Here is a 25,620-nt window from a genome sequence, read left to right on the forward strand (position 1 = left end):
TAAAGAAAACATTTTTAATCTTACAGTACAGTACCTTGAAAAGTACAGTAGTACAGTACAACAGCTGGCATACAGGGGCTGGCATCGAGTGAACAGGCAAGAAGAGTTACTGACTGGAGGAGGGAGAAGAGGTATGACAGAGCTGAAGGACTGTCAGCAACAGGAGATGGAGGGCAAGCTGCAATTTCACTCACACCTGACGTTGATGGCACCGGTTCTGGTTCCTTGCTGGATTCAATTCTACCTACCCTGTTGAAAAAACGATCCCATGATGTCTGGGTAGTAGCTCTTTTTCTCCTCATAGATAACACAGTAGCACTGGATTGCATTCTGAACGGCTGCTGCAACCTTCGTGTACCGCTCTACGTTCGGAACCTGTGCCTCAAAAACTAACAGTGCCTCCTCAAATAAAGAAAAAACCCTTGCCATTTTCTGCGTCATGAATCTCTTTGGTTCTTCTGTTACTTCTTCCTCGTCACTCCACTCTCTCAATTATTTTCACTTTTGTTTCCATCAGCAGTACCAGCTACATCACTGCTGCTTTTATGCTTGCTTCCAGACATCCTGGGCTTGAAATAAAGATACTATACTACTGTACTCTACACAGTAAAGTACACAAAAGCACAACCATTTGTAGGGGATGCACGCGCGTGACAATGTACTCCACTCACGTGAACTTTTGTAACATGCCAGCTCACGTTCGCATCTTTGAAAGTTAGCAATTTGAAGGTTCGTATGTAGGGGACTTTTTTTTTTTTTTTTTTTTTTTTTGCGGTACGCGGCCCTCTCAGTGTCGTGGCCTCTCCCGTTGCAGAGCACAGGCTCCGGACGCGCAGGCTCAGCGGCCATGGCTCACGGGCCCAGCCGCTCCACGGCATGTGGGATCTTCCTGGACCGGGGCACGAACCTGCGTCCCCTGCATCGGCAGGCGGACTCTCAACCACTGCGCCACCAGGGAAGCCCTGTAGGGGACTTATTATATTTTAAGAGGCTCTGAAAGACTAGAGAAACTAAGGATTGAAAAGTTTAAGAGTATATAAAATTTAAATATTAAATCTTTCACACGAACTTTTCCTCCTTACATGAAAGGTACTGAATAAGTTACATTTAAATGTCCTGCTTATATATTTTTTAAAAGGTCAGATACTCCTCATTTAAGACAAAAGTGGAAATTATTTTAAATAACGAGCAGTAGGAATTTCCCTGATGGTACAGTGGTTAAGACTCTGCACTACCACTGCAGGGGGTGCGGGTTTGATCCCTGGTTGGGGAACTAAGATCCACATGCGGAGCAGTGCAGCCCAAAAAAAAGGGGGGGGGGCAGAGGGGTAAAGGATGAACTCTATATCCAAACCCAAATTACATTAAGACCCAAACATAAAATATCAACAGAAGGGGCATTTTCCTAAAAGGAAGTAACTATTCACTAGTGGGAGAAATCTACATGTAGTAAGATACTTTCTTGCTTTGATACAGTTAAAAAAATAAAAATAAATTTCACATCTAAATCTTGGGGCTTATATAGTTAGAAATATATAATTCTACTTTTATAGGTAGTTCAACTAGGGGAAATAAGTTAGCACAATCATTTGAATTGGTTGTCTGCATACGGGGCAGGGCTTATTCCTTTTCTTTAGCTTCTTTGCACATGTAAAGCATGCCATAAGATGTCCTGTTTTGCCATGGACGATGCAACCATTTTTAGGTCGACCTTGGCAAATCACACAAGGTTCAATGGCATTAAGAGGAAAACTAGATTCCACACTTTCTTCTTTATCTTGTGTTTCTTCCCTCTCAAACTCTTTGACATCTTCTTGGCTACTATAAATGATACTATTAGAAGTTGATGGCTGAGAATAGTCCTCACTTTCTTGGGATAGGGAGGCTTGTGTGATCTTATCATCATTTTCCTCAACACATGATTCTTTGGAATCATTCACTGTAGATTTCTTACAGTCAGGGACATCAAAGCCCTCTTCTACTTGTGCTGAGTTTTCTAGTTTGGCTTTCTCAAACATTTTCCCTTTATCTTTCCCTTTATCTTCAGGAAGCCAATTTTCACGAAGGGCCCAACATCTGTTGCAATGAGGTGGAAGGGGAGGATTCATTTCACTGCATGAAGTACACTTCCAATAGTCCTTCAAGGAAACAAGACAGTTAGCTTCCGTAACCCTTCAATAACCAGTCACAGCAACGCTAGCAACTTGTTCAATATGTCAAAGGTAAAATGTATCATACAGCTCAATTTTCAGCATTTCATGTCTTATATAAAGCACTCAACAGTCTTTCCTCAAGCATGAGCTTGTAAATACATTTTTTCCCCAGCCGAACTATGCTAAAAATTCTAAAATGAAAAACATATTCACCATGACCTTAACCATGTACCTGTAAAGTTATCTGTTCAATGACAGAGTTGGTTCATTTAGTTGAAGCAACTGCTATGGGATCTTCTCTGTAATGAGGCCTGTACCCACTCCACTCCCTTAAAGGCTCAAACCTGATACTGTGCCCAGTCCACCAAATCAATCTAGACAAAACTATCAACCAGTCTGCCACTGACTAAGACTCTCTTAGAAGTGCTCTAAAACCAGGGCTCAACTGGGTGTTCCCTAACTTCACCCACAAAGGAAATGCTAAAACATTCTTTTCAGCAATCACGGCCAGATAAACTCTGCCATCCTTGTCACTATCCAAAATGTATGCCCCTTACTTGTCTATCCTGTTGTGTTCTCGTCTCTGTAACTGCTCATTGCTTCATCCTTATTCCAACTTATTTCCCAAACCTTCCACCCACTATGCAATCTGGATAACAAATTCCCCCACATTCCAAGCCTCTTTACTGAACATAGCCCTTATCTCCCTGCCTTACGAGAAGCATGGTTCTTGCCTGAGGACACTGTACATGTAAAACTTGCTATAAGAGGTTCTTCCTATCTTGCCATGAATAATGTAACCATTTTTAAGTTGCCTGACAAATGACATAAGGTATTAGCAATAAGGGTGGAAACTATTCATTCTCTCACAATGGTTCTTTCAAGTTGTAAAAGCAGGTATCTACTAAATGATAAAACCAAAGACAAAGGTCTTGTAATACAGAAAGAAAGTGCTTCAAGAGTCCGATAAATTACAAGATCTATGTCTAAAACATTTTACTCAGCCTGACATCAAATGACTCAACTAGTTACTTGAATTATTTTCTAATATAGCAAAATATTTTCCTAAGATTTTACAATTTCTCCTCCTTTTTAGTATTTGGATAATTAATAATTGTTTCTATCTCAGAAAGAGAAAAATGAGATTTCCTATCCAAGTATAACAAAGGCAGTATTTAAGAACAAAAATTAAAGCAATAATATTTAGTTAAAAAAACACACATCCAATACCTGAGGAACCATATGAAGCATGAAATGTAAATGTTTAAGTCCAGATTTCGTTAATAGAAAATCCCACCACATATTCTAATACAAATCAATATGATATTCATATTTGATAAGATTGGAAAATGTTGGTAACTGTTAGACCTGAGTGATAAGTACAATGGAGATACATTATACCATTCTCTATGCTGTACATACCCAAAATTTTCCATAATGAAGTTCTTCAAAAGTTCAAATTCCAACACACAAAAAAACTAAAAAGTATAGCAACAGATCCCAACCCAGTGAAAGAACAAAAATATTTTAAATCATTAAAACTTAAAAAAAAAAAGTTAACTTTATAAAAACTACCTCATGTCAAGAAGTAGACTAGACATATTTTTCTAATCTTGACTTCAATGTTATTTTTTGATTCCTTGAAAAAGTAAATGTATACTTACAGCTAAGGAAATTTCAGGATCTTCTTCAAATGAATCTGTATCACTCTCCCCTGCCTGATACACAGTAACTCGATATACCTAAGAAAAAGAAAAACAAACAAAAAAAACATTAGCATCAATTCATCACCTTTTTTCTTCAACCAGTAAGGCTTCTTAGTGATAAGTCCTAAACAAACAACATGTACTCAGTCATCCCTCCGTATCTGTGGGCAGACTGGTTACAGGACCCCCAAGGATACCTAAATCTGCAGATGCCCAAGTCCCTTACGTAAGATGGCATAGTATTTGCATACAATCTATGCACATCCTCCCCTACACTTAAAATCATCTCTAGATTACTTATAATACCTAATATAAATGCTATGTGAAAAGTTGTAAATACAACGTAAATGCTATGTAAATAGTTGATGGCCCACAGCAAATTCAAGTTTTGCATTTTGGAACTTTCTGGAATTTTTAAATTTTTACTCGAATATTTCCAATCTGCACTTGGTTGAATCCGCCAATGTGGAACTCGCAAATACGGAGGTCCAATTATGTTATATATGAGAAATCTGAGACAAAGGTGCCATGGAATGAGTGAATATAAAGGGGGAGAAACGGAGGACGGTAAAATCCTCACCCACTATGGTAAAAAGTCAACATACAGGGATGTTTAAAATAAATAAAGTAAAATATTCAGTACAAGCATTTTTGTTTTATAAATATGGAAGTATTAAATTACAGTGAAATAGCTAGAAATGTTGAAGCCGGTCACTTCCAGGAAACAGATCTGGTGGTAGTATGTGACTTTTAACTGCATGCATGCTTTACTTTTTCATAAATTAAAAATGAAAAAGGAAAATTGAATTAAATATTTTTAAAAATGAGTAGACTATTATAAGAATGCTCATTAAGGCCTACTGACTTCTTGACATTACATTTTTAAAAATATAAATAAGACAACAAGGAATTACAAAGCCTCAAGTCCACAAACCAATATTCTAGTTTGAATAAATCAAGAGTCAAAGATTGTGATGTGAAATCTGAATACATTATTATTTCAATCTCATCAGTCAACGAATATGGAAAGTATTTAAGAACTTTAGAATATAATCAGAGAAAAAAAAAACTACCTCATCATCTTCATCTGAGAGTTCTTGTCCTTCTTCACTAAGGCTATAATCTTCTGAATCAAGAGACTCAACTTCAAATTCTACACTGAATTGATCTGAAACTGAATCCTGATCCAACCAATCACCTGAATGTTCACTTACACCAGCATCAAGATCCTAAAATCGAGGGGGAAAAAAAGTGACTTAATGTACATTACCTGTTGGCCTGTAACAGCTTAACTCTTCCCTGTGCACCTAATTCCCCCTCAGTTCCATCCTGCACACTGACACCAGGTTAAGCTTCTGGGTTATAATTAGATAAATATTTTCTCTGTTCAAAACGCCATTATATAAAAGAAAATGCCAAATTCCAAATGCCAAATTCCAAATTCCCTTGGCATTCAAGGTACATACAGGAAGTGTATATTAACATTTTCATATTATTTCCAACTAGACACCCCCCTACCCCCACTAAACAAGAACATTAACCAAATCTAAATTGTTTCCTAAACCAAACTTCAACTTCCACACCTTCCCTCTCTAGCTGGGATAACTTGACAGTTTTCAAATTCTGCTCATCCTTTTTTTGCCAAAGCCTTTGTCAATACTATAACTAAAAGAGCACTCCCCACCTTTAATTATCTGTACTACTTATATTATTGAGTATTATATATTTGCACACACAAATTTTGCAAAACATAATTTTGCACATGTTTCTTATCTGAATTATACATACTTTAAGAGTTAAGACCATGTCTCAATCATCTTTATATCTTCCAACTGGTAGAATGCTAGTAGCTACAACACATACAATAATTATGATTTATGTTTAATGAACTTTGAGAATAATTTCTTTGGAAGAGCTTTCAGATATAATTTTTAAAATCTATTTTTAAAATTCTGTACCTGCTCATGTGATTCATTTTAAAACTGATTAATAGTATAAGAACCTAAGAGAAACTTCAGTCCCTTAATACTTGCCATCAGTGGCTAAGGGTAGGAACATACACAAAGCAGAAGGCTAGAACTAGAAAAAGTACTTTGGTCTAGTAGTCAGGATACATACATTCTTATTCTAGATTTGCCACTAAGTAACTTTCAACCTAGACATATTTAGCTTGTAAAGGCCACAGCTACTTCATCTGACACATGAGTTTGGATTAAATGTTCTCTAATAATCCCATCATTTATAAAAACAAAAACAAGGTATTTATTTTACAACCACTGAAGTCAAAAGACTGTTTTAAACCGTGATGATAGGAAAGTAGTAGTAAAAGCAACATTCATTGAACTGCAGTTCTAATTCCTAAAAAAAGGCTCTATTAACAATCACATTAAAATCACAAGTCAAGGGCTTCCCTGGTGGCGCAGTGGTTGAGAGTCCGCCTGCCAATGCAAGGGACACGGGTTTGTGCCCCGGTCTGGGAAGATCCCACATGCCGCGAAGCGGCTGGGCCTGTGAGCCATGCCGCTGAGCCTGCGCGTCCGGAGCCTGTGCTCCGCAACGGGAGAGGCCACAACAGTGAGAGGCCCGCGTACCGCAATAAATAAATAAATAAATAAAATAACAAGTCAAACCAGAATACAATAACAGCTCTAATAACCTAAGAAACTGGACACTTCAATTAACTAGGCTTTAGTGTACCATGTTTAGAATAAGGGGGTAAAAATCACAATAAACATTAAGTCTCAGAAAGCATCTTCTATGGCAGGAGTCAGCAAACTGTGCCTCACCACCCACCTATTTTTATAAATAAAGTTTTACTGAACACACCCGTGCCCATTGTCTATTAGACTTGTTGTCTATGGCCGTTTTTGCCTAACAGCCATAGAGCTGAGTAGCTGAAACAGATACCATATGGCCTGCAAAGCCCCAAATAGTTACTATCCATCCCTTTACAGAAAAAGTTTGCCCACTCCTATTCTAAGGTTCTATGAAGAAAGCAAAATTAAAAGTAGTTTTCAGGGGCTTCCCTGGTGGGTGCAGTGGTTAAGAGTCCGCCTGCCAATGTAGGGGACGCGGGTTCGTGCCCCGGTCTGGGAGGATCCCACGTGCCGCGGAGCGGCTGGGCCCGTGAGCCATGGCCGCTGGGCCTGCGCGTCCGGAGCCTGTGCTCCGCAACGGGAGAAGCCACAACAGTGAGAGGCCCGTGTAACGCAAAAAAAAAAAAAAAAAAAGTAGTTTTCAGGACTTCCCGGTGGTGCAGTGGTTAAGAATCCGCCTGCCAGTGCAGGGGACACGGGTTCGAGCCCTGGTCCAGGAAGATCCCACATGCTGCAGAGTAACTACACCCGTGCGCCACAACTACTGAGCCTGCACTCCAGAGCCCGTGAGCCACAACTACTGAAGCCCGCGCACCTAGAGCCTGTGCTCCACAACAAGAGAAGCCACGGCAATGAGAAGCCCGCGCATAGCCCCAGCTCGCTGCAACTAGAGAAAGGCCTTGCACAGCAGTGAAGACCCAACACAGCCAAAAATAAACAAATAAATAAATTTTTTTAAAAAAGTTTTCAAAAGTTTAGCTAATGTTCAAAGAAGAAAAACCTAAAAACTCTTAAATACTGTATATTTAAAAAGTATCAGACAGGCTTGATCTGGAAAGATCTCAAAATTCCTGTTTTTCTGAATTCCAATTGTGACAATTATTAGTTATGTGATCTTAAAAAAGTTATTTGAAACACCCAAGTCTTAGTTTTCCCATCTATAAATGGAGTTTGAGGCTGCTGAGGTGATAAAATATGTTAATTGCCTGGTATAGAGCCTAGAATATAGCCTTAGTTCCCCCAATGTATTAAACCCAAAAGAAAGAAAAGATGGGAGGCAAATGCACTTTCCTTTAACTCCCTTCACAAATTGGTGAATGACAAGACCAAATAATGTGACATAAGCTAAAATGAAGGAAAAAAGCCTTACCAAAAGCTTTCACAACTAGGGACTTTGCCTGAAAAACAACAGACCTTTAACAGAGAGGATTTTTAGAAGAGAGCGTAGAATAGGACTAACAAAAAGAAATACCCTCTATACTGCTCTGATAACAAGGCAGTGTCCCAGGTAGAAAGAACAAGGACTTTTAATACCATTTAGTCAGAATTCTGAAACAACTTTAACAAAGGCTGTAAGTTTAAATGGTGCATAGTCGTTGTATTAAAACCATTTGTAAGGAATAAAATTATCCAAACATGAAGTTGGTGACACATCAAGTTTTATTTAATTGGATTCAATTTTTAGATCACACATATTTGTTCTCAAGAACCTGTATTTTTTTCATAGCATTTATTCACTGTTTTAATTACTTGTTTGATTGCTGATGACCTATCTCCCAATGAGGGCACGGATCATAACTACCTTGACCACCACTGTATCTCCAGTGCCAAATGGAACCTGGCATAGAGAAGACACAATATCTACTGAATGAAGAACTTGCTCTTGGAGGAGCTCACCATGCCATCTAGTGGCCTACATGAGTAACAGCTCTATTAAATACTAACTCCAGAAGGCACCTCTGCATCCATAAAATCACTGTTTGGAAGAAAAAAAATGTAAAGATGATAAAGAATAATACATAAAAAGAATATGGTTACTATCACCATTGGTTCAATCCTTTACATCTTCTATAGAACTATAAAATAATCACTAATATCCAGAATAATCGCCATGAAATGTTGCCATATCACAAATAAAGATTCCAATTTTAATAACATTTTAAAGACAAATGTGTAACAACAAGAAAGAAAACATTCCATTTGTCAAGCATTCTCATTAGCAAAAACTTCTTTACAAAACTTCCTTCAGTGATATCTCTTAAGAATGTTAATGCTGGCTAATACTTTGGAATTTTGTATCAATGATCAAAAAGTACTGATACTTTCCCATCATGCATGCAATAATATACCAATATTTCACAGCCTTATTAAAAATACCTTCCCTGATGTCTAGACCTACGTATGGCACATGTGGAGATCAGGCTATGTTCAGTTATTTGCTGAGAGCTGTAATAAGATATTTTTACTCTAAATGTGCAAAACAAAATTGCTTAGAATCTTAAGCTATCTTTGGTGCAGTGGCCCACAAAGGTTCTCCAATATGTAGGGTGACATTAATAACTAACACTGGTACTAATTTTACCAACACACTCCAGTGCAATTCCGTTATTTTCCACCCTTCTCCCCAAACCCGGGGTTGGGAGTGGGGAAGATCTATACAGTTTCATTTGAAAGAAAATTTTACCAAGTGTATAGCAACAATCAAGCAGCAATCACATATCATACATGTGCATTCTATCTGGATGCTTATTAGGACTGCCAGGACTAGACTTTAAAAATAAGAGTCCTGTTTTATTTAAAATGAGAGGATTACCGGATTTGATGGAGTCCCTGTCGATTCACTGCTACTGCTTCTTTCACAACATATCTCCCTTATTACACACAAAGCAAGGCTTTCATCAAAGGAAAGGGAAATATTATCAGATTTGTGGCGCTTTCTTTGTCGTTCACCAGGTAATTCATCTGAATTTTCTTCTGAATATGTAAAGAAAAACAAGTTAATTAAATTGCTATACTGTAATGTATTTAGAAATTGAGCTGTCTTAAGTTACATATCTGTACTAAAACTGTTTCAATGAAATTAAACAGAGAAAAATAGTGAATTACTATTGTTTCAAGTCAACACTCTTATTGGATCTGTCCAACTTAGAGTTACAGCAGAACACTACATTTTTAAAAGCTTTTAAAGCTTGTTTCAGAACTTTATCAACTCACAATTAATTTAATCCATCTAGACCTTTTATTAACCAGTCTAAAATTTTTCTGTCAAAATCAAAATTTAGGATATAAGATTTCACTTTTCTTCCTGGAAAGAACCAAAACTGTTTAACTTACTTAGAAGGTATTCCTAATGTTTCAATTTCCTTAGTATCCAGTATTTTCAACAGGAATTAAAACCAGTTAAAAATGGTCCATTTTATTTTATTTATTTATTTTTTGGCCGTGCGGCATGAGGGATCTTAGTTCTCCAACCAGGGATCAAACCTGCACCCCCTGCAGTGGAAGCACGGAGTCTTAACCAGTGGACAGCCAGGAAGTCCCTGGTCCATTTTATTTTAAATAAGAAATTATCTCTGACTTAAAGTGAGAATGTTACCAAACCTGTCAGGAACATAAATGAGAGTCCTACCTTACATCAGACATAAAAATAAATTCCAAGTGGATTAAAAAACCAAATACAAGGAACAAAACCATCCAACTACTTATATAAGAGAATATACCAGGGTGGGAAAGTATGATGTGACACTACAAAGCCCTCAAGAAAAAGACTATCAAGATTAAGTTAGTTACTTAAGGCTTACATGGCAAAATAAAATACTATTAAAAAGAAGTTAAAAGGCAAATGTCAGACTGAAAAAAAATCTGCAACACATAGTAAAAACTTTATACAAAGTCCCCTACCAACCAAGTAAAAGACAAACTTAATTTTAAAAAAAGTCAAAGATATGAAAGGGCAATGCATAAAACACAAATGACTAATAAACACATGAAAAAATGGCTTACCTCTTAGTGATGAAGGAAATGCAAATTGAAATGAGATACCATGTTTCACCCATGAGAATGACAGAAATTAAAATGAGAGCCAGTCTCAGAGATTTGGGAGAAAGGACTTTTTATACACTACTGGTAAAAATGCAAAACAGTGTAACATTTTATGGGCAGTTTCTCTATCCTAGACAAATATCTGCATAATCATTTAAGGATTTATGGGCAAGGGTGCTCACTGCAGCCTTATATGTTAAGTATCAAATAGGGTTATGAGATTAAATCAAATATAATCCATATGCCTGAAACAGGTACAACTCACACCTTTGCTCACTCCATTTCCCTCTCTTGACCTTCCTAGTCAGAAGTTATCTCTTCTTGCTCTGAATTCCCAAAACACGCTTATAGCCTCTAATTTTGTATTTATCTCTACAAGATCACAGGTTCTTGATATAAGTTCTTAATGTTTGTATTCCCTATAAGAAAAGGTGATCTTGGTTGAAAGATGTGGGCTAGAAGGCCAAAACCATGCTGTTGATCTATATTTTTTAACTCTATTAATAACATTTGGGGCTTTTTTTCTGATTATTAAAGTATTATATTACTACAGTAGAAATCTTTAAAAAATAGACAAAAATTTAAATGTAAATCATCTATAATATTACCATTGAGATAACTACTAATAACATTTTCCAGCTGTCATTTAAAAAATTTATTTCCGTCTAAAAAACATATTTATATCACGCTATATGTACAATTTGGGGCTGTTTTCTTTTTTTTTTTTTGGCCTTACCACATGGCTTGCAAGATCCTAGTTCCCCACCAGGGGATCAAAACCAGGCCCCTGCAGTGAAAGCACTGAGTCCTAACCACTGGACTGCCAGGGATTTCCCAGGGGTTGTTTTCTCTTAAACATTCTTTTACATTATTTTTAATGGCTGCAGAATATGGTATCCATAATATAGGTTCATCATAATTGAACCATTCAGTCCACAAATCTGAGCACCTTCTTTCTGTCTGGCACAGTGCGAGGCAGTGGGTATAGAAAAATGAAGTCAGCCATCATCCCTACCACCAGAGGAAGTTTACATTCAAACATCAAGGCAACCAAAATATGATCATTTACAAGTTATGAGTGCTATGAAGGAAACAAGCAAGGTGCTAAGGGAAAGAATAACAAGAGGGGATCCACTTTTCTGGGTGGTTAGGGACAGCCTCTCTGAGAAAGTAATAATTAAGCAAAAATAGAAAAATGAGGAGTTGGTCTTACAAGAATGAGGTAGAAGAACTTCTGGCAGAAAAAAACTGTGCAAACAGCCTTAAAGCAGGAAAGAATTCTTACTTGTTTGAGGAACCAATCAGTGCAGTTAAAACACAGTGAAGGTGGGGAAAAAGGAAAAAAAACAGATTAAAGGTAGAACAGGGCCTTGTAAGCCAACATAAAAGTGTGGGTTTATTTGCAGGTCAACAGTAAATAAACAAAGTGGGGAAGTGACACAATCCAATTTACCTTTTATGATCCCTTTTGGTACTGTGATGAAGGACAGAAAGAGCAAGTAACTAGAAACAGAAAATCAGAAGCTGCTGCAGTGGTCTCGGTAAGAGATGACAATGGCCTGGACTATAGTGATGACATTCTCTAGCATCATATATGTTTTCAACTATGAATAATGCTATAATTAATATCTCTACATATAATCTTTGCATTTCTGATTATATCCTTAGGATAGATTCCTAGAAGTGGATTAGTGTGATAATGGTAAGAAAGCCAAGCCTTTTTATAATTCATAAAGGTTAACCAATTTATACGAATTGATATACCAACAGTGCATCAGTGCCAACACAGTTAGCGAGGATAAGTTAAAAAAAAATCATCTTTCCTAATTTGAAAGACCAGAAAAGACACCTTTTTTGCATTTTTTTGTTATCTATAAAGCTAAATCACTAAAATCCACTCCTCCTATTTATCAGTCATTTCTATTTACTATGAAAAAAAATTTTTTTGCAAGTTGGATTTTTAATATTTTTCTTATTGACTTTTGGAAACTTATAATAAGGATATTAACACTGTCAAATTTAAAGTGAATCTATTTCAGTATGTTGTAATTTTTTTCATTTTTCTTTTCAACTCATTTAGTATTCATTTTGGCATAAGGCACAGATATAACTTGATTTTTTCCCCCCCAAATAACCATTTGTTCTACTCCCATGTATTTATTACTCTGCACTTGCTGCCCTTTGCCCTCATGTACAAAACTCTACTCTGGGTTTATCTATTCTACTTCACTGATTTGCCAAACTCTTTTTTTTCACCTGAATCATACAGTTTTAGTTATCATGACTTTCATCAGGCAACAGCCTCCTCCTGTTTTCTCTGTTAAAAATGCTCTCAGCTATTTTCTTTACCTCATCCTCATTTCTAAGATGCTATTTCTCTGTTTTTAAACTCACTGGTGTGTTTTATTTACTAGAAACAACAAATACTTTAACTGCTAAGGTGACTAAGAATGATGACTAAAATAGAGTTTATATCCTTGTCCTCTGTTACCGTGCATAGCAAAGAGCTGGCTAACTATAAAATCCAGCAGGACACAGTAAAACTGTGCCTGCTGTAGTCAACCAGAAAAATGTTGCTAAGAAAGCAATTTGTAAACCAAATAAATCATATAAAAATAAGAAACTCAAATTCATTCATCTAAACCAAAAAAGCACAATTTCATTAAGCCGAAATGCACTAATTTCAGTAAAGAATGAACACTGAAAAGCTGTTTGAAAGTGCCAATTAACTATTCATATATACCTGTCTCACTAACTGCTCTCCTTCTAGATGAGGTAGATGGTCTAGAAACCAAATCTGAAGATGAAGGTTTCTCTTCCTGTAGCTCTTGCACAAGGTCCTAAGCATTCAAGGGAGAAAAAAACAAACAAAAAAAACTCACAAACTTATAACACCAAGAAGCTAAAAATTCATTGTTTTAAACACCCCAATTTTCAAGAAACATCATAGTAGAATGAGTTTAAGATTACCTTCTGAACACTCCCACCTTCAAGGTGACACCTGTTTTCACTCACAGATGTGCCTGAATCTGATGGTTCTGACAGAAAATAAAAACAAAGAATCACAAACTAGGAAAGCAAGGGTTACTCAATAGATGTTATCCAGAACAAACTCCTCATACAATTTAACCTTTTAACCAACACTGAACATGTAGTCTCCAAGTGCCATCCTGTGCTGAATACTAGAGATGTAAATAGATAATTCAATTTTAATATAGAAGATACATAAGAATAATTATAAAGTACAATAAAATAAGCACATTAAAAGAAGTATTATAAGATAAACTAATGGAGAAGACGAAGCAATGGTTATTTGGTAGAGATGCGGCAATGTCTGAGTAACAAGGAATCAGGAGAGGTTTCATAGTAGAATATGTGGAAGTACGACTGGGAAAGGCTATTCCAGACTGAGGAAACACTGTGAAAAAAGCATTCAGAACTGAACTACCAGTGTTTGTTGCAGGAACTACAGGTACTTCATTACTATGGGAATGTAAGCAGGATCATAAAGGATCCTGCCTGTCTTGCTAAACAGCACAAAGATATCAACAAGCAATACTCCTGCCACCAATCCCAAATCACTGCATCCTCCCCAGCTAATACTTCACATTCCTCCCTAAGGCACTGCTGCAGCCCTGAGAACAGTTCTTAATTATAGATCAAGAATGGACTTTGGGCTTCCCTGGTGGCGCAGTGGTTAAGAACCCACCTGCCAATGCAGAGGACATGGGTTCAAGGCCTGGTCCGGGAAGATCCCACATGCTGCGGAGCAACTGAGCCTGTGCACCGTAACTGCTGAGCCTGCGCTCTGGAGTCCGCGAGCCACAACTACCGAAGCCTGAGCACCTAGAGCCCATGCTCCACCACAAGAGAAGCCACCGCAATGAGAAGGCCATGCACCGCAATGAAGAGTGGCCCCTGCTCGCCACAACTAGAGAAAGCACGCACACAGCAAGAAAGACCCAATGCAACCAAAAATAAATAATAAATTTAAAAAAAAAAAGAATGGACTTTAAGAAGCCTGTGGTGAAACTACTGAAGCCCGCGCACCTAGAGCCCATGATCCGCAACAAGAGAAGAAACCGCAATGAGAAGCCTGCGCACCGCAACTAGAGAAAGCCCGCGTGCGGCAACAAAGACCCAATGCAACCAAAAATAAATTAAAGAAGTAAAAAATAAATTAAAAAAAAAGCCTGTGGTGTATTGGAGCCAGCTCCTACCAGCACTCCCAAGCAAACTGTGTACATCTCTTCCCAGCTCCATGTTTGTGGCTGTAAATGGTCATGGTGAGAGTATTTATATTATGGAAACCAGTAACCACAAATCAAGGCTCTTCCCCTGGTGAGTGGATTGTTAAACATTTACAGCATATCGCTGTGTATGTTTAGCTGTATCGTTATGGAATAAGAACCTAGCACTTTCATCAGGTTATCAACAGGATATGTAACCCAAAAATAACCAGTTAAGAACTACAAGTCTAAAGGAAGGGAAGTAAAATGGCACACACCTGAACAAATCTGTAAACAAAGTTTTGTCTATTATAAAAAACGCACAAGACAAGGACCCTTCCATTCAAATGGCCCTACCTAGGCATCTGTATTACTTCCCTAAGCCTTTGAATACGTTTCAAGGTTTGCTCCTATCTCTACTATGCAGAAGATTTTGAAATTATCTACCTTTCAAAACAAATTCTAACCTGATATCCCATGGCTTAAATTTATGTAATAGGATATTTAAATATCCACTGCAAATAAATGTGCATAAGAAACTTAGTATTATGTTGTTTTAGCTCATATGTATTTCTTCCTGTTAAATTTATCATACCCTTACTATAATTAAATATACAATGAGAGCAACTTTTAAAGAAAATCACAATTATAAGATGTCTGCACATCCAAAGAATGCCTTTAATATATTTTTACAGTACATGCTTATGGAATTCAAAATGAACTTACCCTGCTGATTGACTACCACCAAGTTTCTATAAATCATTGTATATATTTTCCTTGTAGAGAGAAAAAAAAACAGATGTACATTTTAAAATAAGAATGTATTAAACTAGACTTAACAAGACTTTTAAATGCATATTAGTATAAACTATCGTGCTACAACACAAAGTTTAAATCACTACATTCAAGTACTGATAAGCTTCTAGACACTAAAAACCACCATAATAATTATTTGCACAATGATTACACACAGCCACTTTTAATAATCACTAAAGTCTCCCTAGTGCAAAGATTTCACATCTCCATTTCCTGAAACATGCCTCGTTGAGACTTTAGCAAAAGTCCCCAGAGAACTGGTGTGAACACACAAGGCAGGTTAACATACGTATTTTCAAACAGAAAAGAAATTATCTAGCTCCGGGCATAGACGAAGACTGCCTAAAAAAGTAACAGGTTATGCAAAAACCATTATATAGGAACTTCATTATAGTTCTGACTTTTATCAACCTTAGACCAATCATCTTTCTTGATCTGAAAATTTATTAAAAGATAGAGCAGTATACAGTCATTTAATACAGCCTGAGTACCAGTCACTGTTCTAGAAATCAGGGAAAACAAAGAATGAAACAAAAACAAACCTCTGCCCTCCTGGAGCATAAGGAAACAATTCATTTATGCCAATACTCAATGAAGTCATGGTACATTTTTCTTTTTTATCAACTAATGACTTTAGAGAACATTTATTCATCACTCAGAAGATATCATTTCTAACTCTCAAGGTTAAGGGGAAAGTGCCAATCCCAACTAATTTTTTTCATCCTTGGGACTGATGATACAGCTCCTTAAACTCACAAAAAAATCAATATTCCTACTCATATCTTTTCCCCAAGTCAGTAGTTTCCCCAGTGTGTAACCTCTCAACACATTAGAATTCAAGTCAAAGATAATTTTAAGTTTGTGCTTTCCGTATCAGAAATTACAGCTCCAAACATTATCAAGATTCAATACTCAGATGGGGCAAAATTATCAATATAGTTATTTCTTAAACTTATAAAATTAGAGCTTATATCCCAAGGCCAAGTATAAAATAACATAAATATTAAACAGATATCATCTGTCAATGGAAAGAAGCTTGTATGTCAATTTAAAAGCAGGATGAAATTAAATATAGTATGTTCACAACAGGGTTAAAACACATCTGTGCGTAATACGTTGTAAAAATGACAAGTAAAAATACCTTTCGATGACAAATTAGTCTTTTTTCCCCCTATCATTAGCTTTCTGTCTTTTCTTAATATTCAATAATGAATATATACATATAATAGTGAAGTTATTTTAAAATTATAAATATCCCACTTAATTATCTTTTTAGCTATAATATTATTGAGCATTAAACACTAGTAGAATCTAGATAAATGTTTCAGGTGAAAAGTGTTCTTCTCACTAATTAAGATACACTGCAAAGAGACTAACAAAATGAAACAAGGAATTCCAAATGTAAAGTAAGAATGACTGAAAAAAAAAAGTCTTCAGTTCCCGGTAGAGTAATTCTAGAAATGCTATCTGGGTTAAATTCAGTTGATTTAGTGCCATAATGGTATATGACAAAGAAAATCATCTCCAAAGTAAGTAGGGCTCAAATTTAAGCGATTACCACAGGGTATTATAAAGACTGTCTTTGGAAGGGACTGCAATAATATTTTTTTAATATGCAGTTACTGTAGCTAATATTTAAATGCTTTCCATGCTGTAGCTAATATTTAAATGCTTACACACTGCCTCTTTATAACCTCCACATAAGGTATTTACATTGTTCTCCTACTTCATATTCAGGGAAAACTTAAAGCTTAAGGAGGGTAAGTCAATTTACCTAGTCTAACAGCTAGTAAATGACTAAGCTGGGTCTCAAACCCAGGCTTGTAAGATTCCAGAACTCAGGTTCTCAAGTAACATGCTATTTTACTAAGAAATTAAATTTCAGCATCTTTTATATATATTATAACAATTTTCTCTGACAAAAGGGAGTGAGGATGGAGGTGAACTGAAATGTTTGCCCAACTGGCATTTTACAGCAGACTAAAGAACTTACCTGTGCTCTTTCACAGAGAAGCTTGGCACTCCAAACAAATCCCCTAGAAGATCATTTGAACAGTACACAATATGCTGTTGTTTCTCATCATATAATCGTTTAGTCATAATATACTGGCCAAGATAAAATATAACCTGAAATAGAAATATGATTTCTGAGCATTAAAGAAAATTAAATGTTAGTTTCAAATACATTCAATAACATCTCATTTATATGGAGGGTTAAACAACCAGCAACCACATCAATAACCATCTAAATAACAACTATTTTATACTCCTAAAAAAAAAAAAAAGCTGATTTTATATCTTTTTCTTTTAATTTGACTAAAGTAGAGACACTGCTTCTGATTTACTTAAACTTTAAAATGTGTCTTCTCTTTTTTTTTTTTTTGGCAGACTTTAACTTTGCCCAAATATCTAGGTACTACTTATTAGGAAGAAAGGAAAAGGCAGCAAAATGCAAAACCACTGATCACAATGAAAAGTTGCAGAATCAAAAACATCAACTAAAATATAGCAGTGACCTGGAGTCATTTAGTAAATAGTCCTGCACACCATATACCTCAACAACCTCTGAGGTCATCACAGATGAGAAGACAATGACCAATTATATCTACACAACAGTTCAGGAGAATTCAGTGAATGAAATAAACCCTTAAAGATATCAGTATAATCTACACAATAAATAATCAGAATAATGACCCTGAATCATGCACATAGTTAAATTATATTCTGTGTGCTCCATTAAAACAAAGTAGGCAGTACATCTTAAAGACATCCACATATAAGCCTATTAACCACCACCTAAACACACATGGTGTTTTACAGTTTACAATGTACTTTTACAAGTACTGTCTCATTCTTCTGATATTTCATAGAATTGTTATCACCATAAGAGAAATAAGAAACTGACCCGGTCTTCTGACTTCTAGCCCAGTGTGCTTTCTACTACCCCATATGAGCTTTCATTACTCTCCCACATACCACAGAACAAAGATTCTACAACTGAACACTGGGTCAGACAATATATACATCACTGTTACACGGTTTAATATAAACATTCTAAGTCTTTATGATGACCTTGATCAATTTTCTCCTTATTTCTACCCACTACTAGTCATACTTTTTTGTTTCCTTAACTGGTTATATAATGATAATATAAGGTTAAACCCAAGTTAACATCCCAAAAACATCATTTACCTTGACACTTCCCTGCAAGCTCCGTCTATAGACTTAAATGGCTAAGCAGGCTTCAGACTTAAAGGAATATTCCTATGTGACTATGGATGGAAGAGATGGTAGACAGTGGAAAGAAGGAGAACCTAGACTCTTTCTACCAAACGTCCCATAAGGAAACTTCTGAATGTGGCTAAAAAGGAAAAGGGTCTGGAATCTTTTCCTGCCCACTATCCTGATGTAAGTAAGGTCCTTCGGTGTTTTAAGTAATCTGAGCCCCATAAACTAAGTGTGAGAGATGGGGAAGAGGCACATTTCATTCACATCGAAATTTTCCCCAAGATGGCCCATCTCTCAATGAAGAGCATGCTTCTGTGCACAAATTTACAGCTAGAGAACAATACATCGAAATGTATCCATTAAGTAGAACATATGTTCTCTATCCCAGAAAGATCAGTATACTGTACTCATGTATCTCTAGTGCAGAAGTTCTTAACCTGGGATCCATGGATGCCCAATAAGTCCTTGGATAGAATTCAGGGGGTCCACTAATTTGGATGGGAAAAAAATGTTTGTCTGTATTTTCACTAACTTTTAACTGAAATTTAGCTTGCCCTTCAATTATGAACATAGGCAACAAATCATGAAGTATTAACAATAACTGTGATTTTGTCACCAAAAAAATCACAAGCATTTTTCATATCATACATACTATGCTTGATGTCTCAAATATCAGTTATCAGTCAAATATCGTCTCAAAATATCAGTTATGTTCCTCACTACTTCCAAATTACATTTATTAGATCTGCTGCTAAATCTTAAGACTTTAGCAGTACGTCAAGTGGGTTCACAGCACAAAATGGCTAAGAACCTCTAAAGAGCTTCGCTTTGTCTGAGTTCCTGGCTGACACATGAAATTCGAATATAAACTGAATTTTCAGCTTCAAATTATAGTCCAAATGACCACAATACTTAACATTCCTGCTTACTGAAAATCCCTCTATATGGCCAATTTCTCCCCATGGCTATATGTAACTAGTAAGACATTAAGTTATCTCTTTAACTTAGTTCAGCTTACCTCTTTCATAGTATAGGTGTCCTTCTGTGCACCAACAGACTTCAACAACTTCAAAAGCAATGGCTTTGGTCTAACCTATAAAGAACAAAGAGTTGCTATTATACTTCCAAATTATTCCAGAACTATAAGCCTGCAGGAAACTCATCCATAAAGAATTTCAACAAAGGTAGCAAACACAATGTTATCTCACAACATTAGAGACCTCAAAAACTAAGTCATAATATTTTCACTAAATGTAATAGGCTGTGTAAACTGAATACCACAGACTGTGTTTGGGAAGAAAATGCTGGGATCTAATTATTATGCAAATAATCACAGAATCCTCAAGTATCATCAGTTGCCATCAAAAACAGTACCCATGCCAGGGCAGTGAAAATTATTCTTTTTCCTCCAACTATTTCTATCATCTGCTTATTACCTTACAAACTCAACGGTAAATGGAATACCCCAATGAGCTTACTATAAGCTAAATTACAAAATACGAGAGAAAAGAGTAAATCTTTACAGTGGGTCCTTTTACCAATCTTTTCTTTCTACAGATTAGGTTCCTGAAGGCTGTGGGACTTTAACCCAAGCTGACAAGGATAATTAAGAACAGATCTGGAGACTGCGACTCACATCCTTCAACTGCAAGCCAGCATTTTCTTCCTACTATAGTATCATGCTACCTTTTAGTTGGTCTACATTCCAAATATCTACTTGATAAACATTTATTGAGCTTCTGCCATGCACCAGATAGCACTGGATATTGCACACACACACAAATGACAAATAAGACATATGACCTGTATTGAAGGAGCCAGCCAACTAGATCAGGGTTCAATTTTTTTCTTTAAAGAGCCAGAGAGTAAACAGTTTATAGCTTTTCTCGCCAGATAGTATGACTGAGAAGCATAAATTATATGTAAACCAATGGATGTGGCTCCATTTCAGTAAAACTTTATTCACAAAAGTAGGCAGCAGGCCAAATTTGGCCCATAGGCTGTAGTTTGCCTGCCTCTGACCTAGAGGCTTTCCAAGTTGTACTGAGAAAGTAAATGGCAAGGGGGCAGGGATGTAATGTGTTTATGCTCTTTCTCCCCGTCTGTCGCTGTATCAAAATCTTCAAAACTCAAGTATCTTTACAACGACACAGCCACCCTATTCAGACTGTTCCTCTGCACTCCCTGCAATATACTCCCGTTCTGTCTAACTTTGAAATCTGACAGCAACCCAGTTTGGGATCTAACCCTCAAAACTAGATTTAAGGAAACTGCCTATTTCCAGCTAATCAACAGAATATTATTTAATAACTGAAAGTTTTAAAATACACAATAAATGTAGTATTGAATCATTAATTGTTCTGATTATATGTTTTTTCCTATGTGCTTACATATGCGCTTTACTTTCAGGCTATTTAAAGAATGAATTATCCCCAAAAACATAAAAAGTTACTTTTTTTCCTCCTAAAATTTTATATATACTATATTAACTTCAAACTACATAAAACAACTCAAAGTAAAAGTCTCCAATGGAAAGCCATCAGCTTTTTATTAAGACTTAAAAGACATGCATTAATAAGAAAACTACTATAAAAGACAATACCATTATTAATCTTACATTTAAGAACAGAAAGATAAATTCTAGATGAGAAAAATCTAGATGTAAAAATAAAAACTGCTAGAAGAAAATACAGCAGTATATCTGTATAATCTTGGGATGGGAGAGCTCTTCCAAAACATGATATGAAATTCAAAAGCCAGCAAAAGTCAAATCTTACTTTATAAAAATGTTCTCAATGAGAAAAAGAACAAATAAGCAAAGTTAATTTTTAACATTTGTAAATGATAAAAATTAAATACACTTGAAACACAGAGAACTATTACAAATTATTAAGAAAAATACAATAAGCCTAAAAGAAAAGTAAAAGAAAAGTGTATAGATAAAACCAAGCAAACCCCAAAAGAAACAAATGATTTAACCAATGATGTGATGCCCAACCTCACCAAACATTAGGGAAATACACATTTAAACAATAATATAATACCTTTTGCCAAAAAAGGGCAAAATAACAGTGATAATATTCAGTTTTGACAGAGAGGAAAACTATTATACGTAACACTTGTGTTAGGATACATATGCAAAGCAGCACCATCTGTAATACTCAAAAACTAAAGGCAATTTTAGAAAACCTATCAGTAAAGGCATAAATTTCTTAAACGGTTCACTAATGCTGTGGATTACCATGCAGCTGTTAAAAAAGAATTCTGTAGGTTTTATTGATTGACATAGATGCTATTTGCTTAACATCTCTAGTATAATCCTATTTTAGTAAAACAAACTGAACCGCGACAGCTTAAAACTCACATGTGCACATATATATGTGGGTATGCACATAGATAAAGATCTAAAAAGGAGATATGGTCAAAACAGAAGACTGGAATTTTCAGCTTTTACTTTATACTTTTCTGTAATGCCTAACATCTTTACAACAAGCATGAATTATTTCTGACGTCTACAAAAGTTAAATACTGACAGGTCAAAACAGAATAAAAACAAGAAACAGCCACATAATAAACATGACTTCAGCATTCATACTTAAGAAGATAATGAAACTGACTTTTAATTCAGTGTGGTAAAAAGCTAAGAAAATAAATATGGATTCTTACAGGTAACTTTTGCTCCACACTTATGCCTGAGTGGCAGGAATTTAAGCTATGTACTACAACTTCACTTAAAGAGCCATGCTGTAATTGGGGTCTGTGAAATCTAGTTGATCACCTCGTAAAATAAATTTTTGTTAAAGTTGCACTGGAGACAAAAATACCAACCAGGGTCTCTTGTTCCGAAGCTGGAATCTGTGAGGTGCTTACAGCACCATCAGTAGACACAGACATGTTGGTATTGCACATTTGCCTACGAGTACGAAAAGAAAACACACGATAAAAACTTGAAATACTGAAATACCTGTTAAAAAATAAAGACAAATCATATAGAAATGAGTTAAATGATGCTTTTATTAGCAAGTGGGTCCTTACCTAGATCAGCAGAAAATGCTACAGGTCGGTGACCACAGGTTCTCCCTCTCAAACAGCCAGTGAATACAGCTGGGAAAAGGCATGGTTTAAATAGCCCCAGCTGGAGACAAGTCAGGGCTTAGCTCCTTCTACTGCCAACGCGGAACGTGTCCGAACTTGACCAGCCCCACAGGAAAAGCTGAGTCAACCTGCCCCCAGAACCAGCCCAATCTCGCCCAGACGTAGCGCCCGGTAGATACAAGCTACCGATCAGGCACCTGTCATTATTTTGACAACCCCCCGCCCCGCTCCCGGTAGCGACCCCCGCGCACTTGACCTTTACCCCCGTGCCCGCGGAACCCCCTCCCAAACCCCCGCCCGCTGGAAGCGCGGCCCAGAAAACCCGCCCTCCTCCCGAGTGGCGACAACCTCGCCTCCTTCCAACAAAACCTCCACAGACCCACATGCCCGGCGCCCCCCACCACGAAATGCACAAAGGCGGGGCACAGGCGGGGGGTGAGAGCGACCGGGGAGACCCAAGTCACAAAGCAAACCCAGAACTGCCCACGCGCTTCCAGGCCGATACCTGCTGCTCACTAATTGGGGGTTGCCGCGCCTGGAGTCGGCGGGGTGGGTGAGGGAGCCGTCCCTCGAGGCTCCCTAGTTCCCGTCACGGGGCGCGCGGAAGCCCGACGCCTTGGGCCTCGGCCACCATTCCACTCGCCGGGCCCAGGCTGCCGGGGCGCTCGGAAGTACTAGGTCTGGAGGAGAAGGAGGCTCCTAGCGGCGAAAGCTGCAGGACCTCGGTCAGAGGGGTAAGAGCTACCCCTCAGGCTAGGCTTCTTGCTCCATTTTCCTTCCAGTCACACCGGGCCGCACAGGCCCCCAAAGGTGCCGAGCTGGCCGAGGTGCGGCGGCTGCGCGCCCCCTACCGTCCGAGCGCAGCGCGCCGGAAGCCGCGGCCGATCCTGGCTTTTGCGCGCGCAAGCCCCGCCGCCCCCGCCCATTGGGGGCGGGGCTGGGCCAGACAGCCTGGGCGAAGGGGGCGGTCCCGGAACTGAGCAAGCGGCCTCGGCCGGTGGGGAGGGGCGCCGGGCGCGCGCGACCCGCCGGAGTGGGTCGCGCTTTTTCCCGGGCGGAGCTGAGCTGTGGTACTTCCCGCCGCCGCCTGGTTTGGTGCGCCAAGCTTGGGACTTCTTTGTCCCTTGGCGCTATTTTTGTATTTCTGTGTTTGCACCTCCCTACCGCAATGGAAACTCAGGCAAATACGCATCTAAGTGCCGCTACCGAAAAAGAAACCACAATTAACAGCTGTGCGATATATTAAGCCCGCACCGCCAGCCGCTGGAGTCTTTTTTTTAAAGTATGATTAAAAATAGCACAGTATGGGCTTGTTCAGGGATGCATACAGTATTCTAGTTGAAGGAATAAAAGGCTGGTGGTTACCGTTAGAGATGGGTGGGGTAAAGAACGGTTACTCTTAACTTTATGCTTTTAGAGTGTTTGGGTTTCTTTTGTTTATATGATGAATGTATTCATTCCCATTAAAAATATCTGTTTCTATATTAGGCATTCAGTACTGAAAGACTCACCTACTTGCCCCTTTTGGCACATAGGCATGGCAGTCTCAAAAATGAGCCAGGACATGAGAATTGAGTTGGCTCAGCCCAAAAAGCACAGTCATCGCAAAAACAGCTTCTTTGGCAAGAAAGTAACTAGTTCCTTGTGAACGGGGAACTTTCTGATAAAGTTATATCTTTCCTTTCTCCCACACCCTAGTCTACTAGAAAGCAATCTTCTTTAAACATAGTGGTCACTCAATTAATTTAATTGCTAACATTATCTTCAGGGGTTGGTTTGGCTATTTAAAAAAAATCTCTTTGTCAAATCAAATATAGTGAGGTTTCTGGTTGTAAAAGCGTGTGCTTGATACAGGATAAAAGAAAATCTCAAGAGATGGAGAAAATAGCATAAAAAGATAAATTATACAAGTTGGCATTTGTTAATGCCAAGTGAAGGAACAGGTATGTGCTACAAGAGTTCAAGGACAGGATTGCTCAGTGAATACCCAGGCGGTTCACAAAGGCCTCAGAGACGTTTAGATATATCTTGTGCCTTGAAGGATGGTAAGACTTAAGACAGACAATATTCCAGGCACAAGAAGAATATTCTCCAGAAAGTCCAGAAGTGAAAATGTTGTTTTGTTTCTGGGGTTTTTTTGGCCGTGCCTCGCAGCACATGGGATCTCAGTTCCCCGACCTTGGATCGAACCTGCGCCCCCTGCAGTGGAAGTATGGAGTCTTAACCACTGGACTGCCAGGGAAGTCCTCAGAAGTGAAAATGTAAAGGACCATTTGAGAAACAATAAGTTTGACTTACAACCAAGGAAAAGAAAAACCAAGAAAAAAAATTTTTTCAGAATTTGGAGGTTCCTTAAATGCCAAGCAAAGGAATTTGGGCTTTGGACAGGGTAGGCAGTGGACAGAGGGGAAGAACGTAAACAAGTGAGTTGCTTTAAACTGTTTTTAACAGCACCACCATGACCAAATTCATGAATAGACTGGCCAGCCTCCTCTGGACCAACTTTCCCCCTTCTCTTTGGCCCTGTGTTCTGAAAAAATCCTCCTGGCAGAATTAGTAGAGCAGAAACAAAAGGGCAGAACTGATAGGATTAGTCTTTTTCTTCTAATGGAACCAAAAAAGAAGGGCAGAAATGAAGTGATAGGATCTGGAGTGTTGGGGGAAGAGATGAATGAGGCAAGGATTCTATCTTTCAAGGAATTGATATTGAAAATTTACCGAGTGTACCAAGCACTCCCCAAGGCCCCTATTGGTG

General features: G+C 37.7%; 1 protein-coding gene across 4 annotated transcripts; it reads right to left on the reverse strand.

Moving 5' to 3' along the window:
* On the reverse strand, positions 1 to 23,738 carry MDM2 (MDM2 proto-oncogene). Of its 4 annotated transcripts, none has more exons than XM_060112348.1 (12): positions 23,371 to 23,738; positions 22,806 to 22,874; positions 22,599 to 22,683; positions 19,789 to 19,863; positions 17,536 to 17,669; positions 15,453 to 15,502; positions 13,468 to 13,535; positions 13,241 to 13,337; positions 9,269 to 9,429; positions 4,933 to 5,088; positions 3,818 to 3,895; positions 1 to 2,138 (listed from the first exon to the last, which is right to left on the reverse strand). In XM_060112348.1, exons 3-12 carry the CDS (start codon positions 22,677 to 22,679, stop codon positions 1,563 to 1,565), a joined length of 1,476 nt encoding a protein of 491 aa, XP_059968331.1. In that variant the 5' UTR covers positions 22,680 to 22,683; positions 22,806 to 22,874; positions 23,371 to 23,738; the 3' UTR covers positions 1 to 1,562. The 4 variants fall into 4 exon arrangements, with proteins under 4 accessions (XP_059968331.1, XP_059968332.1, XP_059968333.1 ...); XM_060112349.1 differs by having other exon boundaries at positions 35 to 2,138; positions 22,806 to 22,905; XM_060112350.1 differs by lacking the exon at positions 22,806 to 22,874 and having other exon boundaries at positions 35 to 2,138.
* Between the last annotated feature and the right edge of the window lie 1,882 nt (positions 23,739 to 25,620).

This window comes from Mesoplodon densirostris, chromosome 11 (genome assembly GCF_025265405.1).
Source record: "Mesoplodon densirostris isolate mMesDen1 chromosome 11, mMesDen1 primary haplotype, whole genome shotgun sequence".
Taxonomy (NCBI): Eukaryota; Metazoa; Chordata; class Mammalia; order Artiodactyla; family Ziphiidae; genus Mesoplodon; species Mesoplodon densirostris.

Bases quoted from the DNA above. Each gene is read 5' to 3' on its own strand.
- MDM2 (XM_060112348.1), bottom strand. From the start codon at position 22,679: ATGTGCAATACCAACATGTCTGTGTCTACTGATGGTGCTGTAAGCACC. The intron at 9,430-13,240 runs GTATATATGAAT...TTACATATTCAG, and splicing joins GAGAGCAGTTAGTGAGACAG to AAGAAAATTCAGATGAATTA. The intron at 3,896-4,932 runs GTAGTTTTTTTT...TCTTTTTCTTAG, and splicing joins TCTCAGATGAAGATGATGAG to GTATATCGAGTTACTGTGTA.